We start from the raw sequence: 22,937 nt of genomic DNA, 5'->3' as shown, positions 1-22,937 counted from the left end.
GCACTATTACTGTGAGGAGGCCACTAAGAGGCACTATTACTGTGAGGGGGTCAGTAAGGGGCACTATTACTGTGAGGAGACGACTAAGAGGCACTATTAGTGTGAGGAGGTCAGTAAGGGGCACTATTACTGTGAGGAAGCCACTAAGAGGCACTATTAGTGTGAGGGGATCAGTAAGGGGCACTATTACAGTGAGGGCTCACTGAGGGGTGCTATTATTGTGAGGGGTCACTATTGGGCACCATTAGCATCAAAGGGGCATAGCCTGATGCAGAAAATTCACTGCAGTATGCTTCGTGCTTCAAGAATTGTCCCTCTTTCCATTGCTTAAAAGTTTTGAGGTATGTGAGACACCTTGACAGGCAGAAGGTTGGTGTAACGATTCTCTGGGTTGCCATCAATCCTCCATTGGTTGCAGTACTTATGGAGAAGTGGAAGAGACCACTATATGGAACCACCTCTGTATTTGCCGCCTTTGTGATACAGACACCCCTTAAAAAATACTAATAACTGGCATACAAAAGTTATGGATCCACCATGAGCTCCTTACTTCATGCCTTGCTGGAAAACAGAGTTCCTTCTGGTCTTACAGATGATCAGATCGGCCCACTGGACGACCACGATGCTGGCGAAGAATGCCGTGTGACAGGTGAACTCCACCACTTTCCGCTGCTCATAGGTCTAGAAAGAATAACCAGGTAAGCTTCGTTAGTAGAGACATCACAGTATGGGGAGCTCTGTACTACACCAGGGGCTCCTAGAATCACCAACAAGGTGAGAAATGTTATTTTCAATATTAACCCCTTCCGTCCACAGGGCATAAATGTACACCCTGGTTGTGAAGCAGTTCCCTCCGCATGGTGTACACTTATGCCCTATGGATGGCGCAGGCTCTGAAGCTGAGCCCACGCCATCTGCAGCGTGAGATGGACTCCCGCTGCAATAGCAGAGATTGGTGAGAACACCAACCCCTACTGTTAACCCCTTATATTCTGTGATAAATATTAAGGGTTCTGAAAGAAAGGGCGCTCCCTCTGTAATGTCATCGGCCCTCCGCTATATTGCCTTGGCAATCCGATACCAGATAATGGTGTCTGGGTCTGCCATGGCCTATGATCGCTATTATTAGTGATAATACATAGCAGTAGAGAAGTACTGCAATGTATTATTATACTGATCGTAGCTCCATAGCTTTAAGTCCCTTATAGGAACATAAAAAATGTAAATTAAAAAAAAAAAGTAAAATTACAAAAAAAAAACAAAAAAAAACTTGGTAATAAAAAACCTTTTTTGCACAATTTAAAAAAATGTTTAGTATCATTGCATCCATAATGACCCCGAAACTTTTAATCCTGTATGGTAAAAGCTTTAAAAAAAAAAAGAAGAGCCCAAAAAACGGGCCAAAATGCTGTTTTTATTCATTTCAACATGCATCCCAAAATGGTACCAATGAAAACTAATGCAAAAGTAGAAAAGTTATGAGACTTTGATCACAGAGTTGCCAATGAAAAAAAATATTTTCAAAAAAGAAAGGTTTTTATTGTGTAAAAGTGGAAAAACCTAAAAAAAGTACAGCGGTGCCTTGACATACGAGTTTAATCGGTTCCGAGATGGAGCTCTTAAGCCGAAAAACTCTTATGTCAAAGCACTTTTCCCCATTGAACGCCATAAAACATTCCAATGCATTTCAATGGGGAAGCTAACTACAAGTAAAAAAAAAAAAAATCAATACTCCCCTACCGCCGGCGTGACGCGATGATCTGCGGCGCTGCTGCAGGCTGTCACTCCCTCCTCCATCCCAACAGAGCATTGCTTTCTGGATTCGGAGCTTGAATGTCCCACCTGCAGCATACTAGTGCTACGATTGGTTAACTCAGCACCACGTCAGCCAATGAATGCCGGCACTGGGTTAACCAATCAGAGCATTAGCTTGCTGGAGGCGGAACATTCAAGCCAGCAAGATAATTCAGAAAGCAATGCTCTGTCGGCATGGAGGAGGATGCGACAGCCTGCAGCAGTGCTGCGGACCATCGTGAGGACAAAACGCCGATGATAGGTGAGTATAGCCCCCCCTGAGCCTCAGCTTGCGAATTTTTTGACTTGCAAGCAGACTCGTACCCCAAGTGTTTGCTCGCAAATCAGAGCAAAAATTTATGGTCTGCGAATGACAGTGTATCTAAGGGGGGCCGTTATGCACAATCTTTTTGGTTTCATTTTTAAAATTAATTTCCCACTCTATCGCTTAGCGATATTGCGTATAAACGTTGCACATATACAATGTAATTCCGTATGTACGATAGGGCTCTATCACACGTAATAGGTGGTAAAATAGAACATGCTGCATTCTTCTTTTTTACGCACGCATTATATGCAATGAATATCTGCAAGTGTGAATGGACCATGTATTTTCATTGACTCCATTTACCGTGTATTATGCGATATACGCAATGTGAGCGCTAACGATTAGAGATGAGCGAGCGTACTCGGCCACGCCCCTTATTCGCCCGAGTACCGCGATTTTCGAGTATTTCCGTACTCGGGCAAAAAGATTTGGGGGGTGCTGTGGGTGAGTGGGGGGGAGAGGGAGAGAGAGAGGGCTCCCCGCTGTTACCCCCGCTCCGCCACGGCTCCCCCCGCCCCCCGGCGCCCCCCGAATCTTTTCACCCGAGTACTGAAGTACTCGAAAATCGCGGTGCTCGATCGAGTAATTACTGGAAACGAGTAGGTTCGCTCATCTCTACTAACGATGTAAAAAAAAACTATGGCAGAATTGAGGTGGTTTCTCTCCCTGCCCTCCAAAAAAAATAATAAAAGTTATATAATACCCCCAAAATTGTACCAATAAAAACTAGTTTGCTTCGCAAAAACGAAGCCCTCCAACCCCCCCAAAAATCGTTGCATCCTCAATGCCAACATAGGCTGCGTCATTAAAGGGATCTACTAGTCTGAGCAGGACATCATCTTACTAAGTATCCATGGGATGCCGCGGCTACTGGGCTGGGAATCACTCAGCCAACATTAAATGGGTTTTACACTGGGGTCGGGACTCAGATCAGCCCACTGGATGACCACGATGCTGGCGAAGAAGGCCAAGTCACAGGTGAACTCCACCACTTTCCGCTGCTCGCCGGCGCAGCTCTCATTGAGATAAACGGGACCCCAGACTGCAATTACAAGCGCAGCTCCCATTGATTTCGGTGAGAGCTGCACCTGCAATTACTAGTGGCGGCCACTACACAAGAGTCGGAGCAGCGTTTCCGCTCCGACCCCGTGGGCGCTGCTTGGAAAACCCCTTTTTGCCGCAGAATTTACAGTAGCAGCAAAGTGTCTGAGATTTTGAAAATCTTGCCCGAAATCAGCTACAGAAAATCCACACTATTTTCGCTACGTGTGAACATACACTAAGGCTGGGTCCACAGAGGTAAAATCATACTTTGTGATAAGCCACACCCCCCGGTCACAAGCCATTTTTAGTAAGGGTTACAAAGGTTGGGAAGCACTGTTCTACATGATGACATCATCAAAGGGATCATCCCCCAGTGGGTTTGGTAGGACAGTCCCAGATCTTCAGCACTGTCCCGCTGTCCTAGCAGAAGTTAACTGCCTTGTCCTGATATGTTGGTGCCAACCACACACACGGCTAAAATGAGCACTTACCCACTCCTGCCCATAACTGTCTTCTACGGCATTATTTGACCGGTCGTCCCAGTCTAATCGTATGCCCAGCAACTGAGCAGGCAGGAAGCCGTTCTCCGCCAGGATTACGAAGTAGGTGAAGAACCCTCCGAGGGCCTGTATCATACCTGGAGGGTCAACACATAGTAATGAGGCAATGCATCCAGTAACTTATAAGGCTATCTCCTGTAGGTTGACTGGCTCTGATACAATAGCTGTCATTCCCCTTTAAAAAGTGGTTTCTATTCTGCCCCATATAAAAGCTTCTCTGGTGCCCAGGTCTAGAATTCGAGATTCTGCTCATCCTCTTGTAGCTCAGTACGGCATCAGGTTGTCTTCTTTGGTGGTCCAAAGAAGACAACCTCTTAAAGCTTAGAACCACCTCCAAAGGGGTTAAACCAAAGGTCCTGGGCCCGCCCCAGAGGTGTGGCCTGGCACCGAAGTTGTTTGACCACACCACACCGTATAGCACTGTTATTAAATTTCTTTATATATGGAGCTGTTATTTGGTCACTGTACGGTGGTACAGTATCTGAGCATTCTATGGGCCCAGCCTAGGAAACCGTGGAGTAGAGTTTGGGCCTTGTCACGGTTGCTCTACCGTCTCCCACCCGGAGGGTAAGCAGGAACATGTCCAAGGGGCCGAGGGCAGGTTATTAAATGGGGTAATCTAGTAGTGGTTTACCTTAGTTTCTTGTCACGTGTGACGCCACCGTTCCATCCTCTGCAGTGAATTCCGGACTATGTAATAAAGAGTTCACGCACACAAAGTTGATCTTTAAAGGCTGAACCGGGAATGGGCAGTAGAGCCGTTTACTTGCAAAATAACTTTAATAAACTTGGAAAACAGTCCAAATAATTTACGTCCCCTGGCAAGACACTGGTGCAGGAGGACTTGTGGTGTGGCAGGGAGGAATCATGGGAGGACAGAGGGACTCTCACAGACCAAGTTATCTGTGGATCTCTGTTCCTGGTTACTCTTCTTCTCGCACTCTCCAACTCTCTACAGGTTCACACTCACGGGAGAGAAGAGTGTGTTGCCTTTATCAGGACCAACAGATAACAAGACTGTGGTTTCTCCTGTTCACCCGTGAGTCCACCCTGTCACAGTATTTTGGAGCTGTCAACAAGTTTTTACAAGTAAAGCGCCCAGTCGCTTATCCGTTTCTGGAGGCTATGTCTTAAAAGAACGCCGTGTATTTGTGGATTTACTCCGACAACTAGGAATTCCCCCAAGGAAGCCGCGCGAGAGTGAGTTTACTCCGCCATCCAGGAATTCCCCCACGGCAGAAGAAACGATGGCGTCACCCATGACATAAGAGACTAAGGTAATCCAGTATTGGGTTTCCCGTTTATTAACCTGCCCTCGGTCCTTGGACGTGTTACTGGTTACCCTCCGGGTGGGAGACGGTAGAGCCACCGTGACAAGGCCCAAACTCTACTCCACTGTCTCCTAGGCTGTGTCCCACTCCTTGGACGGTGCATATATATGACAGGGTCACATGACATGCAAAAGATACATTTTCAGACATAACCCAGACAGTAACTCATTCAGTGCTGCAGCTATGCAATACACATCAAATTCATTCACATAGAAGACACTGACAATACATAGGCACAAGACATACATTGATAATTTAGAAACGTCTATAAACTTCTATATATTGACTTCTGTACATCGGGGCCTGGTCTGCAGTCTGATTCAGTTGTGGTCTGATTTAGGGGTTTGATTTGGGGTCAGATCTGGAGTCTCATTAATTTTGGGAACTGATTTAAGGGTCGTTGGTCTGATTTAGGGCTGTGGCCTTGGGTCTGATCTGGAGTCTGATTTATTTAGGGGGTCTAGTCTTGGGTCTCATTAAATTAAGGGGTCTGGTTTGGGGTCCTATTTAATTTAGGGGTCTGACTTGGAGTCTGAATCAATGTAGAGGCCTAGTCTGGGATCTGAGTTTTAGGATCTTGTTAGATCTGATTTAACCCTTTCCAATCCACTGTCTGACCTCTGAAGACATTATGATTTAAGGCTGTACAGCTCCGATGTTGGAAGACGTCCGTCGGGGTTCTCTTACTGTATATTGCCAGCCTCTCTGCTGTCGGAGCCTATCCAATGTGTCACCTCATGCAGTACTGGCTTTAGCCAGCAGATAGCACCGTTGTATAACGGCAGAAAAATAGTAAGCCCCCTAGGAAAACCAGGATATAAATTGGATTGGAACGGGTTAAATGTCTTATCTGGGGTCTGATTAATTTGAGGTTCTGAGCACTTAATGTAGTGGCGTGGTGCGAGGTTTGATTAATTTAGGGGTTTGGTGTGGAGTCTGATTAATTAAGGGGACTGATTTAGGGGTCTGCACTCTGATTTAGAGCTGCGGCATAGGGTCTGATCTTGAGTCTTATTAATTTAGGGGGCCTGATCTGGGGTCTCATTAAATTAAGAGGTCTGATTTGGGGTCTGAATTAATGTAAGGTCCTTGTTTAGGGGTCAAATTAATTTGTGGAGCTGATTTAGGGATCTTCAATCTGATTTAAGGGTGTAGCTTGGGGTTTTGACTCTGGCTCATGGTACTCCGAAGGACCTCAGAGGGGTGGCACGTTGCCCCGTGGCTGGTAATTGCCTGCTGCAAGCTGGTCGGGCAACAACCCAACAGGCATTTCACTCACCCAGTCTGCAGCTCAGGTCCGGTGGTGGCAGCCACTGCTGAGTCTCTGACCGCTGACCTCTCCCCCTGTCGTCAGTGCAGACACCGGGGAGAGAGGTCAGCAATCGCAAACTCAGCAGTGGCTGCCACCACTGGACCTGAGCTGCAGGCTGGGTGAGTGAAATGCCTGTTTGCTTACTGCCATGCCAGAGACAATGGGGGCAAGTCACTATTACTACTGGGGACACTATAGGGGATATTATTACTGATAGAGCAGCTATGGGGGACACTATTACTACTGGGACTACTATAGAGGTCAATATTATTACTAGGGCCACTATGTGGACACTATTATTACTGGGGCCACTATGTGGACACTATTATTACTGGGGGCACTATGGGGAAACTATTACTACTGGAGCAACTAATGGGATTACTGTTACTACTGAGACCAATATGGTGGTCACTGTTACTACTGGGGCCATTAAGGGGGTCACTATTACTACTGGGGCCACCAATGGTATCACTATAACTACTTAGGCTACTATGAGGAACACTGTTACTACTTGGGCGACTATGGGGGCCTTATCCCTTTGTCAATTCAGACAAGTCTCAATGGTCCAAATATATTTTGTGTATCTTGTCTATAGGCACTTTCAATGCTCGTAAAATGAGTACATAAAGCCGGCCTGACTGTAACTCCTTCATTTTTGGCGTCAGTGAAGGTTTCGGCTCATGGGCGACCATTAGTACAGTCTTCGGACATGTTACTCAGATTCAAGGTTGCAGGCTCTTCTGTCCCAGCAGGCAAATCCTAACCTAGTTTCCCGCAGTGTCCGTTTAATTAACTGTTGGATCAACATTCATCTCAGGCAGACAAGAAACGAGAAACTCTTCGTCAATTAACCGCGCCGCGCATTACCCGCAGACAGACTGAACTATTTATTCCTGCCGCTCCATAGAACATCAGAGATACCCCCACCCATCCGCTCGTCACCTTACTCCACCGCTGTAATCTGTAATTTCACTTTCCAAACAGAGCAATTAATCTCCACGGCTCAGACCTGGAAACTAATTGGCCTATTTCTTTTTTTCTTCCGATTCAAAGACAGGCTAATTAAATAATGAAAGTGAGTTCGGCAGTAATGAATAAATAACAGAGCCGAGCCGTGTGTACAGCGCAGAGTCATTGATGCGGGAGAAGAACAAGACGAGTCCTAGACCTGGGGACCACAGAGGCCTCCACATTTTACAGAATGGCAGCCACTCCTTAAAGGGGATGAACTCCAGAAACAGTGTTGGGAGTGATTTAAAGGGAACCTGTCAATCACATAGATTTTTCACCAGTAATACTCCGCTAGAGGGCGCAAGAGCACTTTCTGAATGACTGCCTGAAAAAACAATCAAGGAGCTGAAAGATAGCTTCTCTTTGTGAGCCTTATATGCGTTTAATCAGCCAAGAAGTTCCATTAGCTGCTTATCTCCTATACACTGTATGAGAAGGTTTTTCTTCTCCACCCACTGGTCACAAGTAGTACTGCACCCTTCCAAAATTCAGGAATTATACCCACCAATTTGCCCGTATGCCATGCTGATTAGACGCTCGTTCACCAGTTTATCAGTCCGTGGGTTTCTGGGTTGTCTCTTCATTATGTCACTTTCTGCAGCTTCATAGGCCAGTGAGATTGCAGGTACCTGAAACAGGAAAGATAAATATGGCAAAATGCCTGTAGGAAGGAAGCCATCTTATGGGCGGAGACTACAGAGAGCGCAAATGATACATAAAGGTTATATGAAAGCAGGATATGACTAGAGAGGAAACATACGTACCATGTCAGTGCCCAGATCGATACACAAAATGGTGACTGTGCCCAGAGGAAGAGGGATATTGGCGATGATGAAGAGTAAAAATGGCGTGATCTCCGGGATGTTACTGGTCAGCGTGTAAGCGATGGATTTCTTCAAGTTGTCAAAAATCAGGCGACCTAAAAAGGTAAAAGAAAAATAGTGTGCTATGACTTAAAGGGACAGTACCAGGAACTTGAATTTTGATTTTCTGAGGGGAGTGGAATACATTGGGGCATGTTTGCTGAAACCAGCATTCCATACAAGCTGGCATAGGTTACAGCTATAATTTACACTTCTTTCCAACATAAATTATACCATGCTTCCCTGAAAATAAGACCTACCCTGAAAATAAGCCCTGATCGGATTTTTGGGTAGGCTTGAAATATAAGCCCTACCTGAAAAATAAGCCCTAGTTACATTTCATTAAAAAAAAGTCAATAGGAATACATTACCCAGCAGACTCGGTCCAGGTCCATCCTGCTACTCTCCAGTCTTTAGTCGCCCACACAGGATCACTTCCTGGTTACGGGATACATAAGTCCTGCTTCCACAAAGCAATGGCTGGGATTGGTTCTTCGACCGCTGCATTGATTGGCTGAGCAGTGCTCAAAGAACTAATCACAGGCATGGCTTTGAGAAGGCGGGATTTATTAATGGGCTGAGCCGCCACTTAGTCCATTCATAAATCCTGCCTTCATAAAACAATGCCTGTGGTTGGCTGATCAGCACTGGAAGGACCAATCACAGCCATTGCTTTGTGGAGTTGGGATTTATGAATTAGGTGAGCCATGGAAGGACCTGGACTGAGCCTGCTTGCTAAGTAAAATAAGACATTCCCCTAAAATAAGACCTAGCACCTCTTTTGGGGCAACAAATTAATATAAGACTTTGTCTTATATTCAGGGGAATATGGTAGTAAATCTGAAGGTCTGCCCTTAACACTAGGGCCGCACCCTTTTTTTTTTTTTTTAAGTGGTGGTAATTGACTTAACAGCTGAAAAAATTGAAATTTTGGTACTTTCTCCAAAATTGCAACTTTTGGATGCTAGAATTCTGGCGCATAACTATTCATTCATACCTCTACATTATACTTAGCATTTCTTTTGTATTAGGGCCTTAACTTTAGTGAACTAAATGGTGCCAAGTTGTGCTTAAATGTACCAATCATGACTTATGCAGCTCCTCTCTCTGAGTCCCCTCTGCTTAGAAGAGGTCATATGATGAACTTTCCTGCAGCCCTGACTCCTTAGAAACAGGGTGTCGCATCTTGCATTTTCTCCCTTCATGACTGGCACCATTTAATAAGGTCAGTTGTGCCAACCTAAGGGGACATTGTATACATGCCCCCTCTCGTATGTGAATTTGTCTTGGTGACCCGCCCCTTAAAGGAGCACTACAGCTCATGTCTATCTAAAAGTCCATTTACTCAATGCAGTCTTTTATTCCCTTACCAGCTACTGGCATTAGGTTTAGCTTGGTTGTGTGGTCATGGAGCAGATATCTCAGAGACTGCCCCTTACTGGGCTACATATTGTATGACAAATCCTCTCATGAAGAACCTGGACCGCTTGAATGGTCCACTAAACTATAGATTCTTCTCCATTTTTCATGGACAATAATGAAGTTGGGGTGGGGGATGACATGTGGATCTTACAAACCTTCCTCCACTCCAGTCACGATGGAAGCAAAGTTATCATCCAGGAGGATCATGTCTGCCGCTTGCTTGGAGACGTCAGACCCTGCTATGCCCATTGCCACACCGATATCCGCCTTCTTCAAGGCTGGAGAGTCATTGACACCATCACCAGTCACAGCCACTATAGCGCCCTGCGGGAGAAATTGGACCAAACCAAGGTGCTGGTGCTATCATAACTGGGGATGTTAAGGTGGTACCCCAAAAAATGAAGCAATAGAAGGGTCTCTATGAGGTGGGACTAGCAGTGGAACATGGTATCTATTATCATCAATGTCTTACCCATTGTAAGGTCAATGCCCAAAAATGGAAACTCGAGATTAAAAAAGTAATGCCACCCAAAGTTCTCCTACTCTGATAACACCATTACCCCCGGACTCTACCTGTCTCTGACAACCCTCCACAATGATCAGCTTCTGCTGTGGTGACGTCCGAGCGAACACGATCTCAGTGTGGTTCTTGAGTATGTCGTCCAACTGCTCTGAGGCCATGTCCTTCAGATCCGAGCCGTGGATCACACAAGCTTTGGCTTCCCTGGCAAGGTGGAGAAAGATGGTTATTTTATGAATGTTGTCCATGCATCTTCCAAGCTTTGGTCATTACAAGTGACATGATATAATTCATGGTGCTCATGAAGTGGTTGATATCAGATGACAATTGCTTGCATCCAGTGAACTTCCATAAAATACTATATATCAACCAAATGAATATTTATATCAGTTGCCTATCAATGGGGCATTATTCATTTTTATTTCAAATTACGAGTGTAGTACCGGTTCTTCACCAGCAGAAGGAGCAGGATTCTACTTATATTACCACTATTATGCCCCTTGGTGGCCATACTTTGTACTGCACTACAGACTCAAGCGTCATGCAAACTTTTGATTCACCTGGGATTGACGTGGCTTACGGGGATGTTAAGCCGAGCTGCAATGTCTTCCACTGTCTCGTTCCCCTCGGAGATTATACCAACACCTTTGGCAATGGCTTTAGCTGTAATGGGATGGTCACCGGTTACCATGATGACCTGGAAGACAGCACCATGTACACTTAAATGAGAGGTTGCTTTTGAGGCTACCTCAACAGAAAATGTTCCAAGGCAACGCGTTTCAGGGTGGTCGTTTTGCCTGAAAATTGAGGTGATTTTGACTTAAAAACACATCACAACTGTCTTCTTACTTTCATGATTGAATAAAGGCCTTGAATTAAGAGGGATTGTGGGATCCCCAATGACCCCTTCCTGAGACTGGTCTCCTTGAAACATGTCATAAGTCAAATTAGGACCTTGTTTTCCATCCAAGACATCTGACCATCAGCTTGGCGTTATTTCATCAGTGCTTTGAGTCAAAAGCTCACTAACTATTGGTTGGCCATCCTGCACAACTCCACTTGGGTACTGCCCTATGAAGCGCCACCAAGTTTAAGTTTGTCATTGCACCACTGGTGTTCTCCAACATGGAACGTTTACCTTGATGCCAGCACTGCGGCATTTGCCAACGGCATCGGGTACAGCAGCCCTGGGCGGATCTATCATAGAAATGAGCCCTATGAAGCACAGGTTGGTGATGGGGAAGTTAATCTCCTCTGTGTCAAACTTGAATCCACGTGGAAATGCGTCAGCAGGCATATAGCAGTGGCAGAAGCCTGGAAAAAATATGAAAAAAAATCATGCAACGGGCATTGGCGCCTTACTTAACACCTTCAGAACCAGAGATTTTTCTTTTTTTTTTAGTCTTTCCGTCCTCGCCTTCCAAGAGCATAACCTTTTAGATTTTTCCCTTGACATAACCGTATGAGGGCTTGTTTTTTGAAGGACGAGTTGTGTTTTTTAATGGTACCATTTAATGTAGCATATAATGGACACGAAAATTTTTAACAATTTTTAAGTGGTGAGAAATCCTAAATGTAATTGCGCCATTTTTGGGGGGCTTAGTTTTTACAGCGTTCCCAGTGCAGTAAGTATGACATATGAATTTTGTTCTATGAGGCCGTACGATTACAGGGATACCAAATTTATAGTTTTTTTATGTTGTTCTATTCTCAAAAAGGAAATCACATTTTTCTTAAACACAAATTGCTTTCAGGCGCCGTATTCTGAGACCCATAACTTTTTTAGTTTTTCGGCGATTGGGCAGTGTGAGGGCTTAATTCATGTGGGGTGAGCTGTCGTTTTTTACTATTACCATTTTGGGAGAAACATATGTCTGTTTGATGACTTTGTATTAAAAATTTTTGGAAGCTGGAAAAAAAAACAAAAAAACACAATTCTGGCTTTCCATCCTTTTTTTTTTATGGCCTTCACCATACAGGATAAATATTGCGATATTTTAATAGTTTGGACTTTTACTTCCACAGCAATACCAAATATGTGTTTTTTTAATAATTTTGATGTCTATGGGAAAACCAAAGAAAGGTGTTCATTTTTAATTTTTTGACATTTTTTTTATTGCTAAAAAAACTTTATTAGGCTACATTCACACGGCTGAGGGCGATATTTAGCCGAAGTATTGAAGTATTGCAGTATATAGCAAATTTTAATGTTGCCTATCAAGCCCTGCCATGGGTAGTACTTGATTGGCATTTATGTATGGCAGCCCTGAGCACCTTCAGTAGGCTCCAGGCTACCATGCTGGCGCATCTGCAATTCTGAGGGCCTCGCGGTGAGTGTTGATGGTGCATGGGGTTTTCCCCTCGTCCCATTGACTGTTTAGAAGTGGTCAGCTTTAGCTGTGGGAACTAAAGAGTTAACTGCCGCAATCAGAGCTAATTCTGATTGTAGCAGTTACTGGCAGTAGTCAGGAAAGCTAATAGCTGCTGGGTGTGGAGTGGACTCGACTCCTGAGCCCACTCCATACACACTTCATGACCACCCAAAATTAACAATAGACGGTTGTGAAGTGGTTAAACCTCACCCTAAGCTTAAAAAGTTTATAGTGATGACTATATTGACTGGTGGCAGGAGGACCAGATGGCAGCACTTTTTATAGGTACGCGGTGAATGGAACCTGATGATCGGATATTCCTCCGAGGCTACACATATGGGTTAAACTTTCCTTTAGCCCAAAATGTTGGCCATGCCCAATATGAAATACAATACTGCAAAATCAAAGAAATCTACCCAAGACCCTCTCGCCCAGTCCTCCCAGTTCAAAGTAGGCATTTTGGAAGGCTTCCTTCATCTCCTCATCCAGAGGTTGCTCCTGTCCATGCATCATAATATTCGAGCAGCGATCCAGAATTCTCTCTGGCGCCCCCTTCATGACCAGCAGGTGGCTATCCGCACTGTCCTCACGTTCATGAACAGACAACTGTAGAAGGAAGAAAATGCGTTAAACGTCTTGGATGTTACCATCCCATCCCAAATAGTACCCTTCTTCGACAAGAAGAGTAAATAAACCTTAACTTCATGTCCATCCGAGGCCTGGTCATCTTCAAGACATGAAAGCAGGCACTATGGGCTTCCTGGTTGGCCCCATGTGTTAGATCTTCAGTGCACCATAAGGGCCTGACTGGCTAATGTCTCCAGCCGCCGCATCGTCTGCTCACCTGATACTTGTTTGTTGAATTAAATGGAATCTCGGCCACTTTTGGGTTCTTGTCTCTCATCTTTCTTACTGGGCCACAAGAAAGCTCGATGCACTTAAGAAGAGCCGACTCTGATGCGTCCCCCGCTGTGTCCCTCTAAATATTGATGAAATGACAGGGATCAGTCACTGGGCATATAATTTATCTTTTTATTTTTTATCTATCTATCTCATATCTATCTATCTAATATCTATTTATCTCATATCTATCTCATATCTATTTATCTATCTATCTATCTATCTATCTATCTCATATCTATCTATCTATCTATCTATCTTATATCTATCTATCTATCTAATATCTATCTATCTCATATCTATCTATCTATCTATCTATCTCATATCTATCTATCTATCTATCTATCTATCTATCTATCTTATATCTATCTATCTATCTAATATCTATTTATCTCATATCTATCTCATATCTATTTATCTATCTATCTATCTATTATCTATCTCTCTATCTATCTATCTCATATCTATTTATCTATCTATCTCCTATCTATCTATCTATCTATCTATCTATCTCATATCTATCTATCTATCTCATATCACTCTATCTCATATCTATCATCTCATATCTATCTCTCCTATCTATCTAATCTATCTAATCTACCTCATATCTATCTATCTTATCTATCTCATATCACTCTATCTCATATCTATCTATCTCATAGCTATCTCTCCTATCTATCTAATCTATCTAATCTACCTCATATCTATCTATCTATCTAATATCTATCTATCTATCTATCTATCTATCTCATATCTATCTATCTATCTATCTATCTCATATCACTCTATCTCATATCTATCTATCTCATATCTATCTCTCATATCTATCTAATCTATCTAATCTACCTCATATCTATCTATCTTATCTATCTCATATCACTCTATCTCCTATCTATCTATCTATCTATCTATCTATCTATCTATCTCATATCTATCTATCTAATATCTATTTATCTCATATCTATCTCATATCTATTTATCTATCTATCTATCTATTTATCTATCTACCTATTTATCTCATATCTATCTCATATCTATTTATCTATCTATCTATCTATCTATTTATCTATCTACCTATCTATCTAATATCTATTTATCTCCTATCTATCTCATATCTATTTATCTATCTATCTATCTCCTATCTATCTATCTATCTATCTATCTATCTCATATCTATCTATCTATCTCATATCACTCTATCTCATATCTATCTATCTCATATCTATCTCTCCTATCTATCTAATCTATCTAATCTACCTCATATCTATCTATCTTATCTATCTCATATCACTCTATCTCATATCTATCTATCTCATATCTATCTCTCCTATCTATCTAATCTATCTAATCTACCTCATATCTATCTATCTATCTAATATCTATCTATCTATCTCATATCTATCTATCTATCTATCTATCTCATATCACTCTATCTCATATCTATCTATCTCATATCTATCTCTCCTATCTATCTAATCTACCTCATATCTATCTATCTTATCTATCTCATATCACTCTATCTCCTATCTATCTATCTATCTATCTATCTATCTATCTATCTATCTATCTATCTATCTATGTCCTATCTCATATCTATCTATCTATTTATCTATCTCATATCTATCTATCTAACATCTATTTATCTCATATCTATCTCATATCTATTTATCTATCTATCTATCTATTTATCTATCTACCTATCTATCTAATATCTATTTATCTCATCTCTATTTATCTATCTATCTATTTATCTCATATCTATCTAAAAGGAACTGTCCATCAAGGAAATTCCAAAGGTGTGAATGAAAAGTAGTGCATGAAGAGTTTTGCACAAATTTGTTTGTCTTATGCCCCACCCACTTGCATAGAACACACCCCAACCTATAGTATTTGAATTACAAATTGAACTAACCTCTGCAATAAACTCTAATACTAGACCCCCTTTTACAGACCCGTCTTTTATACCGACCCCAGACCAGAGTTCTCCCTGTTTACAGACTCCAGATTACACATATCAAAGTGCTAACCACCACTTGTCCGTGGGTGTATGTGAGTGCTTCACATGCTCCGCCCCCTGATCACATGACAGGGATGTCATCGCAGGTCCTAAAGCATATATAAAACACAGAGCCTCACAGGAGCTGTGATAATGTCACTGTCATGTGATCAGTCACATGGTCTCTGAGCTCCGCCCCTGATCACATGACGGTGACATCATCACAAATCCTTCACGTTATTAAAAACCTGCAGAGTCGACAGCTTTAGTGTGCTAACAGAAAAACCCCTGTGGCCTCAGTTGCTATGGATACAACAGTACTTAGTGTGGCAGTCTGTATGTTGTGAGACAGCTGCACACCTGTGCGGAGACTCCAATAAATGACACCTCACAAATGTCCACATACGTAGATGGCGGTGCATATTTACCAACAACATTGAAGCATAGTCCTTCACCACTACCTCACATCTCCTGAACGTGATATCATGTAATCTCAAGTGCTAATGCCCCCAACACCGATCCAGGCTTCATGTAATCGTCAACTGTTCTCCAGTGTTGAAACAAACCATCGCTGTCATGCAAACATGTCACCGTAGAGGGTCTAATGCTGCCGTGAAGCTAATGCAGTTTACATGACACAGCGACAGGCTGCGATGTCCCCTCAGCCACCAGTTGAAGTCCGTAAATCTCGTGCAGCTGATATGCAAAAGCTACGAGCGAACATGTCTCCTCAGCAAGCAGCTAAACTGTTTGCACAGAAATATGTTGACCAACTCCAATGCCTTTCACTATATATTACATTAGTAAGTGGCACATTGGGCCACCAGAAAAAATGGTACTATAAATAATACTAATAACCAGTCCATGTATACAGACCTCAGATTAGCCCCCACCACCTATATTGCCTAACTGAGACTAGAAGACCCCGTTTATAGACAAAAGACCTCACCTACCCTTTAGACTCGTCTCACCTCATATACAGACAGCGCATCAGATCCCCCACATACACAGACTTTAATTCAGGGATGTCCTTTTGTACAGACACAAGAGCAGACCCCCATATACAGATACCAGGCCAGATCCATCTATATACAACCGCAGACCAGACCTCTCCCTGTATACAGATCCCAGGCCATACTTCTTCCTGTATTTAGACCCCAGACCAACCCCTCCTCATATACAGACCCGCCCCTGTATACAACCCCCAGGACAAACCCGCCCCTGTATTCAGATCCCAAACCAGATCGTCCCCTGTATACAGACCCCAGACCAGACTTACTCCTTTATACAGACCCCAGACCAGATCCCCCCTCTTTTGTATACAGAACCCAGGCTAGACCTATGCTTTATAGAGACCCCAGGCTGGTCTCATCCCGTATACAGACCCCAGGCCAAAAGCAATCCTGTATAAATACCCCAGACCAGATCTCCCCTGTATACAGACCTCACTGTTTATAGACCCCAGACTAATCTCTAACCTCATAGTTACTCATCTCTCTCATTCCCATGTTCCCCCACCATTTCAGGCTGCCACTTGGTGTCAGGGCATTGTCTGTGGTGGCACAGTCTTATACTTTCCTTAGTAACTTACCTTTGAGATGGGTACGCTTTCCTGACCCACTTTAAACACTGCGCGGTTACAGAGTCCAGCAATTCGAGACAAAGCGGTCCAAGTGGGAGATCGTTTATCAAAGGTCGCCCCTAAAATGCGAGACAAGCAGTGATTAGATCGGATATACAGGAACCATGTAGTCTCTTTATATGACATGTATCATGTTAAACCTGACTGGTCCTCAGTGGTGTCCGCCTCATGAATTTGGTTGTCGAACCACATGTGAGCAACGGTCATACGGTTCTGTGTCAAGGTTCCCGTCTTATCAGAGCAGATGGTTGACGTAGACCCCAAGGTCTCCACGGCTTCAAGGTTCTTCACAAGACAATTCTTACGAGCCATCCTCTTGGCCGTCAGGGTTAAGCACACCTATGGAGAAGCCATATAAGATAGCTGAGATGGTTATTTCACCTACAAGTGACCAAATATTGATGATAGATGTCGACTCCTCACCGTCACTGTGGCCAGAAGACCCTCGGGCACGTTGGCAACTATAATTCCAATGAGAAATATGACGGCTTCCAGCCAAGAATAACCAAGGATGAGGGAAAGGATGAAAAAGGAGACGCCGAGAAAGACGGCCACTCCAGTGATGATATGAATGAAGTGCTCTATCTCCATGGCGATAGGAGTGCGGCCTACTTCCAGGCCTGAAGCCAGGGTGGCAATACGGCCCATGACTGTGCGGTCTCCCGTAGCTATGACAATACCCCGAGCTGTCCCTGCAAATAAGGAGGGAAATATGTGTTATTTGAGAGTTTTTCCACATTCGTGAGTGAAGTGAGAGTCACAGGACACATTAACATGGGTCCTAACAAAAAAGTGTCCTGTTCCTGTACAGTTTAGAAAATCCATTTTTATACCCCTGTTAAGAAATTCTGAGTTAATAGAAGGGTTCTTCTGTTTTTCAGCTCTTGAGCAGAATGAAGAATGGTGGCAAAGAGCGTCTCTCACTCTGGAGGACCTGTCCTGTCCTGCATTATATGGGACAGCCCATTGATTTATACGGTATGGTGTAATACTTCATTTCTCCTGTGGAGGAGCAGCAAAGAAATGTAACACTTACAGCCAGGTTTCGGTACAGATTACAGCTGATCGCTGGGGGCAGGAGGACACTTTGTAAAAAGTTTATTGTCAATGTAGTCTGAGATAAATGTTTTGAGTTAGTAATACCCCTAAGGAAAAATGTGGTGTATGCCACCCTTGACTTGTTTCAGGACACTAATTTTCAAATTATGACCCCCATGTTGAAACTATTGTTTGGGAAGTTTTCTTTAAGAACTAGGGGTATATTTATTTAGATCATCGTGTTAATCACTGGTCTAAGTAACATTGGTGCTGCCACGAAGTTTGCCAAATATATTAAAACAACCCTCCGGTTTCAGGACAAAATTCTACCCCAGGATCAGACTATGGAGGGGGTATATTACCATCACATGAGCTTCACCTCTATCTCTCCATTCTGCCGCTTCTGGTTCCCGTTTTCAGGTGACAAAGATGGTTGCACTGTTCCGTGATTGGCCAATGCTGATCATGTGAGCAGCGCTGGACATTCACAGAAGAGGTGCATTGGTAACATTTGTAGACTAATATCAATGCATTATGGGTTGATATGTAGTTTAAAGGTGGAGGCAGCTATCTTGGCCGCCTGAGAATTGGACCGGAACCGGAACAAAGGAGGGATAGAGGAGAAGATGAAGTGCAGGTAATATAACCCCTCCAGCCTCCAGGAAAGAATTTTGTCCAAAAACCAGAGAGTCCCTTTAAGAGGCACAAGCCTCTTACTTACATTTGGTGCATCTTTAAGGCCGTCTGTGTGTCAAAGCTGAAATCTACATCAACTACAAGCTGGCATACGTATCAACTATAATTTGCGCAAGTTTCTGGCATAAATTATACGACATCTGACAGGTTGCACAGCCCCACCCCTAATACTGAGCCCCACCCACTTTTTGAAATGTATCATAAAGCCTCAAGAAGCCACAATTTTGGCCCAGTTTTTCACACCACAATTCTGGCTTAAGAAGAATGACACATGTGGCCCTCAGTCTGCGTCTGATGAGGTACAGTGGGTGACTCTGCCATATTGACTTCTCACGTCTGAGTCCACGGCCTCTTCATTCTTACCTTCCACACAGTTGGTAGAGAAGAAGGAGATATTTCTGGTCTCCAGAGGGTTTTCATGTGTAAATTCTGGGGAGCGCGTCTGCGGCTCTGATTCACCGGTCAGTGAAGAGTTGTCCACCTGGCAGGAGAGAGAACATTTCTGTGATAAGCCTCCGCGAAGAAGAACATGACCTCCTTGACGGAATTTTCCGTTCCTCAGAGTATCCATCACAAGTGTTCTCTATGTAAATAGTGCTGAGTATGGTGTACAATGGGGAGGTACCTTGCAGCCATGAGATGAGATGATCCTGATGTCTGCAGGGACTCGATCTCCTCCTTTGATCTCCACCAGGTCCCCGGCGACCACGGCCTCTGCGTTTATCTGCAGCTTCTCTCCTTCACGGATTACAAGAGCTTGCTGGTGGAACAGAAGACACAAAGCTAAATGATGAGACATGTTTTAAGTATTAGATTTCATATACTGGATACCAAAATTGCAACTTTTTGATGTTTTCTGCTAGGCATTGCTACTTTTTAAAAAAGGGCGGTGCCTAGCATTAGTGGGTGTGGCTAGGTGCGACCCGTTAGATGTACTGTAATGTACACCAGAAACTGACACAAATTATAGCTAGAACCTACTTTAGCTCGCGGCTGACGTAGCTTACTATATGGCACCCGAAGGTGCCGCCAGATACAACAAATGTATTAGGAGGCTTAATCGCACTGACATTGGCGCATAGTTTACTTAGACCAGCGTATGAAACATTGATCAAGCCTCTCAATACAGTCGGCACTTTTTGTATCCCCTCCGTACGCCAGATGGAAAGCTATGCCAGCTATGAGCTGGTGTGGGCTTCTAGTATAACGTACGCCATTATTCTAAGGGCAAAGTCACACGTGAAGATGTGATTTCGTGCCACGAAAAATGGATCACGTTTAATGTGATTCAATGTGTGTTACATCCGTTTTTTTTCTTTTGCGCAGCCCTTGACTTTAATGGTCACTACTTGTCTGTAATACAAATGAAAATAGAACATGCAAGTCCGTGAAAAATACGCTAGTCTGTAAAAGCCCACTGACGTCACTGGGTTCATGTACTGTCCGCGTGCAGTCCATGGGGAATATATGCACACGACCAAAAAAAAACAGATGTGTGAACAAGCCCTAAATGTGATGCGCCACATATGGCTACACCCCCGAATGTTAGGTCTTGCCCAAATTTAGAAAAATTGCAGGGATCCAATGTAAAACCACAAAAAGTTGCAACTTGGCTGCGTGTACATTTGGCGCTTTTTTAGCTGTGTTTTTGAACTGCAAAAAAAAAACACATTAGAAAACGCTTGTACTTAAAAAAAAAAAATGCATGCGCTGTTAAAAACCACACACGATTTCTAAGAAATGCATGCAACTTTTAACAATGCACACTTTTTTTTTTTTTTTTAAACGCATGTTTTTTTGCTGTGGTTCAAAATCGCGGCAAAAAACATGAGTGCAGACGCAGTATTTTGGTACATATGTCAAAATTACGACTTTTGTACATATACAAAGTTTGATAGATCTGCCCCATGATCTGGAACACTGGCGTAACTATAGGGGATGCAGGGGATGTGGTTACACCCGGGCCCAGGAGCCTTAGGCCTCATGTCCACGGGGAAAATCAGGCCCGCTACGGATTCTCCATGGAGAATCCGTAGCGGGTCCCTCCTGCCCCGCGGACATGAGCGCTGAAAATAAGAATTAACTCACCTCTCGCCCGCTCCGGATCTTCCCTTCGCTGCGGCTTCATCTTCTCTCCATCGTGGCCGGATCTTCTTTCTTCGGCCCGGCGGATGCGTAGGGCACGTCGGTTGCGTGCCCCGCGCATGCGCCGCGACGGAGAGAAGATGAAGCCGCGGCAAAGGGAAGATCCGGAGCAGGTGAGTAAATTCCGATTTTATCTCCCGCGGATCCGGACGGCTTCCATAGGCTTCAAGAGAAGCCCGCGAGAGCCGTCCCCGCGGGAGACCCGCACGAAAATGGAGCATGGGCCAGATTTTTTCATGCTCCATTTAAAAAAAAAATCACTTTTATTGACCATCCGCCGGTATTTATCTACCCGCGGGTGGTCAATGCATCCCTATGGGATGCGGATCTGCGGGCAGGAGAAGAGTTAAAATCCGCTGCGGATTTTAATTCTTCTTTTGCCCGTGGACATGAGGCCCATAAGGCCTCTCCTCTCCATATAGAGAGCCCAGTACTATGAATAAACCATTATAGTTGGGGGCCCTATTACAGGTTTTGCATTGGGGTCCTAAAGTTTCAAGTTAAGCCTCTGCCCCAAGATAAACTTTTGCACCCAAGCCCATGAGCCTTTAGCTACGCCCCTCATCTGGAAGCTGGTTATCTCTCACACACATTTAACTAGGGCATGTGTATTACCCCTCTAGTGGCAAAAAGCCAGAATTTTGCCCCAAGTGTCAAAATTGCAACTTTTTGGGAGGTTTACGTCAGCCACTGTCGTTTTTATTTACAAAAAGTGGGTGGAGCCTATCATTCATTACAGAGGCATGGCCCGTCAGATTTGCTATAATTGATGCCAGACAGAAGCTGGTGTAAATTGTAGCTGAAACCTATGACAGCTCGTAGCTGGTGTAGGTTTCTGTCTGGCGCACAGAGCTGCCGCCAGATGTGACTCAATTATTAAGAGACTTTTGAGTCTCAATACATTTGTTGCCCTGAAATGCCGGTTTAAGTAAATTTGTCCCAATGACATGCAGAGTCCTACAGGTCATAGAGCAAGTCGAGAACCTCCTACATTAGGTTGGTCAACAAAAAAGGGATCCATTCCGCTATCAACTAGCCAAGATGTTGGTCAACCACCAAGAGACCAGGTGATCTTCAAGGAGGTAGAGCGGTTCCTACTCTTTCGACCTAGATAAGACAGCATAGTGACTATCTCTCTACCCCCCTTCACTCATTGGTGTACACATAAGCATAAGACTTGGTGACCTCACCAAAATGGGTTTCAGTGTTGAGGCTGTCCCTGAATAAATTGGGGGCTGACCTATATATTTCCATGGGGGTCCTTCCACCTCTCCCGTTAACCAGTCTATTACCTGGGGCACCATGTTCTTGAAGGAGTCCATGATCTTAGAACTTTTTGCTTCTTGGTAGTAAGAAAAGCATCCGGTGACAATGACGACAGCAGCTAAGACCACCCCCAGATACAGCTGAGGAAAAGTAAAAGAGACACAAGTCATGGAAGGTCTAGAAGGTTCCTCGGATTCCACTGATGATACTGACATTGTCATTCATGGGTTCATCCTCCATGGCGACTTGAATTCCATAGGCCAGGAAGCAGAGAATAGCTCCGATCCACAGCAAGATGGAGAAGCCACCAAACAGCTGGCGGCAGAATTTTACCCACTCTGGAGTAGTGGGAGGAGGTGTGAGGGCGTTGGGTCCGTCTTGTGCCAGGATTTCCGCAGCACGGGTGTTTGTGTGGCCCTGTGAGTGGAGGACAATGGAGAGTAGTGTGATGGGAAGTCAGCAGGAGAAGGACAACTTCTTCAAAGAAGTCTACATACATTGTAACAACAAAGAAAACAATTATAGAAATGACCTTACATCCGGCATTGATGAGAGACGTCTGATTATCAAACATTCCAGCTATCTCCTATATCTATATATTTGTCAATGTCTGTTTGTTTATCCGTTTGTTTGAGCATCACGCACAAACGGTATGACCAATTGACATGACATTTTGCACTCAGTATAATCTCGACTA

At 43.9% G+C, this 22,937-nt stretch overlaps 1 protein-coding gene across 1 annotated transcript in view; it reads right to left on the bottom strand.

Annotated features, from left to right (window-relative positions):
* The window catches only part of LOC136633357 (sodium/potassium-transporting ATPase subunit alpha-2), a 52,351-nt gene that overhangs the window by 7,687 nt on the left and 21,727 nt on the right, over window positions 1-22,937 (bottom strand). The window contains exons 5-21 of the mRNA XM_066609035.1: window positions 22,454-22,657; window positions 22,267-22,380; window positions 19,455-19,589; window positions 19,193-19,310; window positions 17,519-17,787; window positions 17,236-17,434; window positions 17,045-17,154; window positions 13,402-13,536; window positions 12,974-13,163; window positions 11,324-11,499; window positions 10,746-10,882; window positions 10,239-10,389; window positions 9,821-9,989; window positions 8,145-8,299; window positions 7,886-8,009; window positions 3,658-3,803; window positions 551-681 (exon numbers count right to left, since the gene is read on the bottom strand). Coding sequence (XP_066465132.1) covers window positions 551-681; window positions 3,658-3,803; window positions 7,886-8,009; window positions 8,145-8,299; window positions 9,821-9,989; window positions 10,239-10,389; window positions 10,746-10,882; window positions 11,324-11,499; window positions 12,974-13,163; window positions 13,402-13,536; window positions 17,045-17,154; window positions 17,236-17,434; window positions 17,519-17,787; window positions 19,193-19,310; window positions 19,455-19,589; window positions 22,267-22,380; window positions 22,454-22,657 — 2,663 coding nt within the window. The remainder of the gene's footprint in view (window positions 1-550; window positions 682-3,657; window positions 3,804-7,885; window positions 8,010-8,144; window positions 8,300-9,820; window positions 9,990-10,238; window positions 10,390-10,745; window positions 10,883-11,323; window positions 11,500-12,973; window positions 13,164-13,401; window positions 13,537-17,044; window positions 17,155-17,235; window positions 17,435-17,518; window positions 17,788-19,192; window positions 19,311-19,454; window positions 19,590-22,266; window positions 22,381-22,453; window positions 22,658-22,937) is intronic.

Source organism: Eleutherodactylus coqui, chromosome 6 (genome assembly GCF_035609145.1).
Source record: "Eleutherodactylus coqui strain aEleCoq1 chromosome 6, aEleCoq1.hap1, whole genome shotgun sequence".
Taxonomy (NCBI): domain Eukaryota; kingdom Metazoa; phylum Chordata; class Amphibia; order Anura; family Eleutherodactylidae; genus Eleutherodactylus; species Eleutherodactylus coqui.
This window is presented reverse-complemented; position numbering and strand designations above follow the sequence as displayed.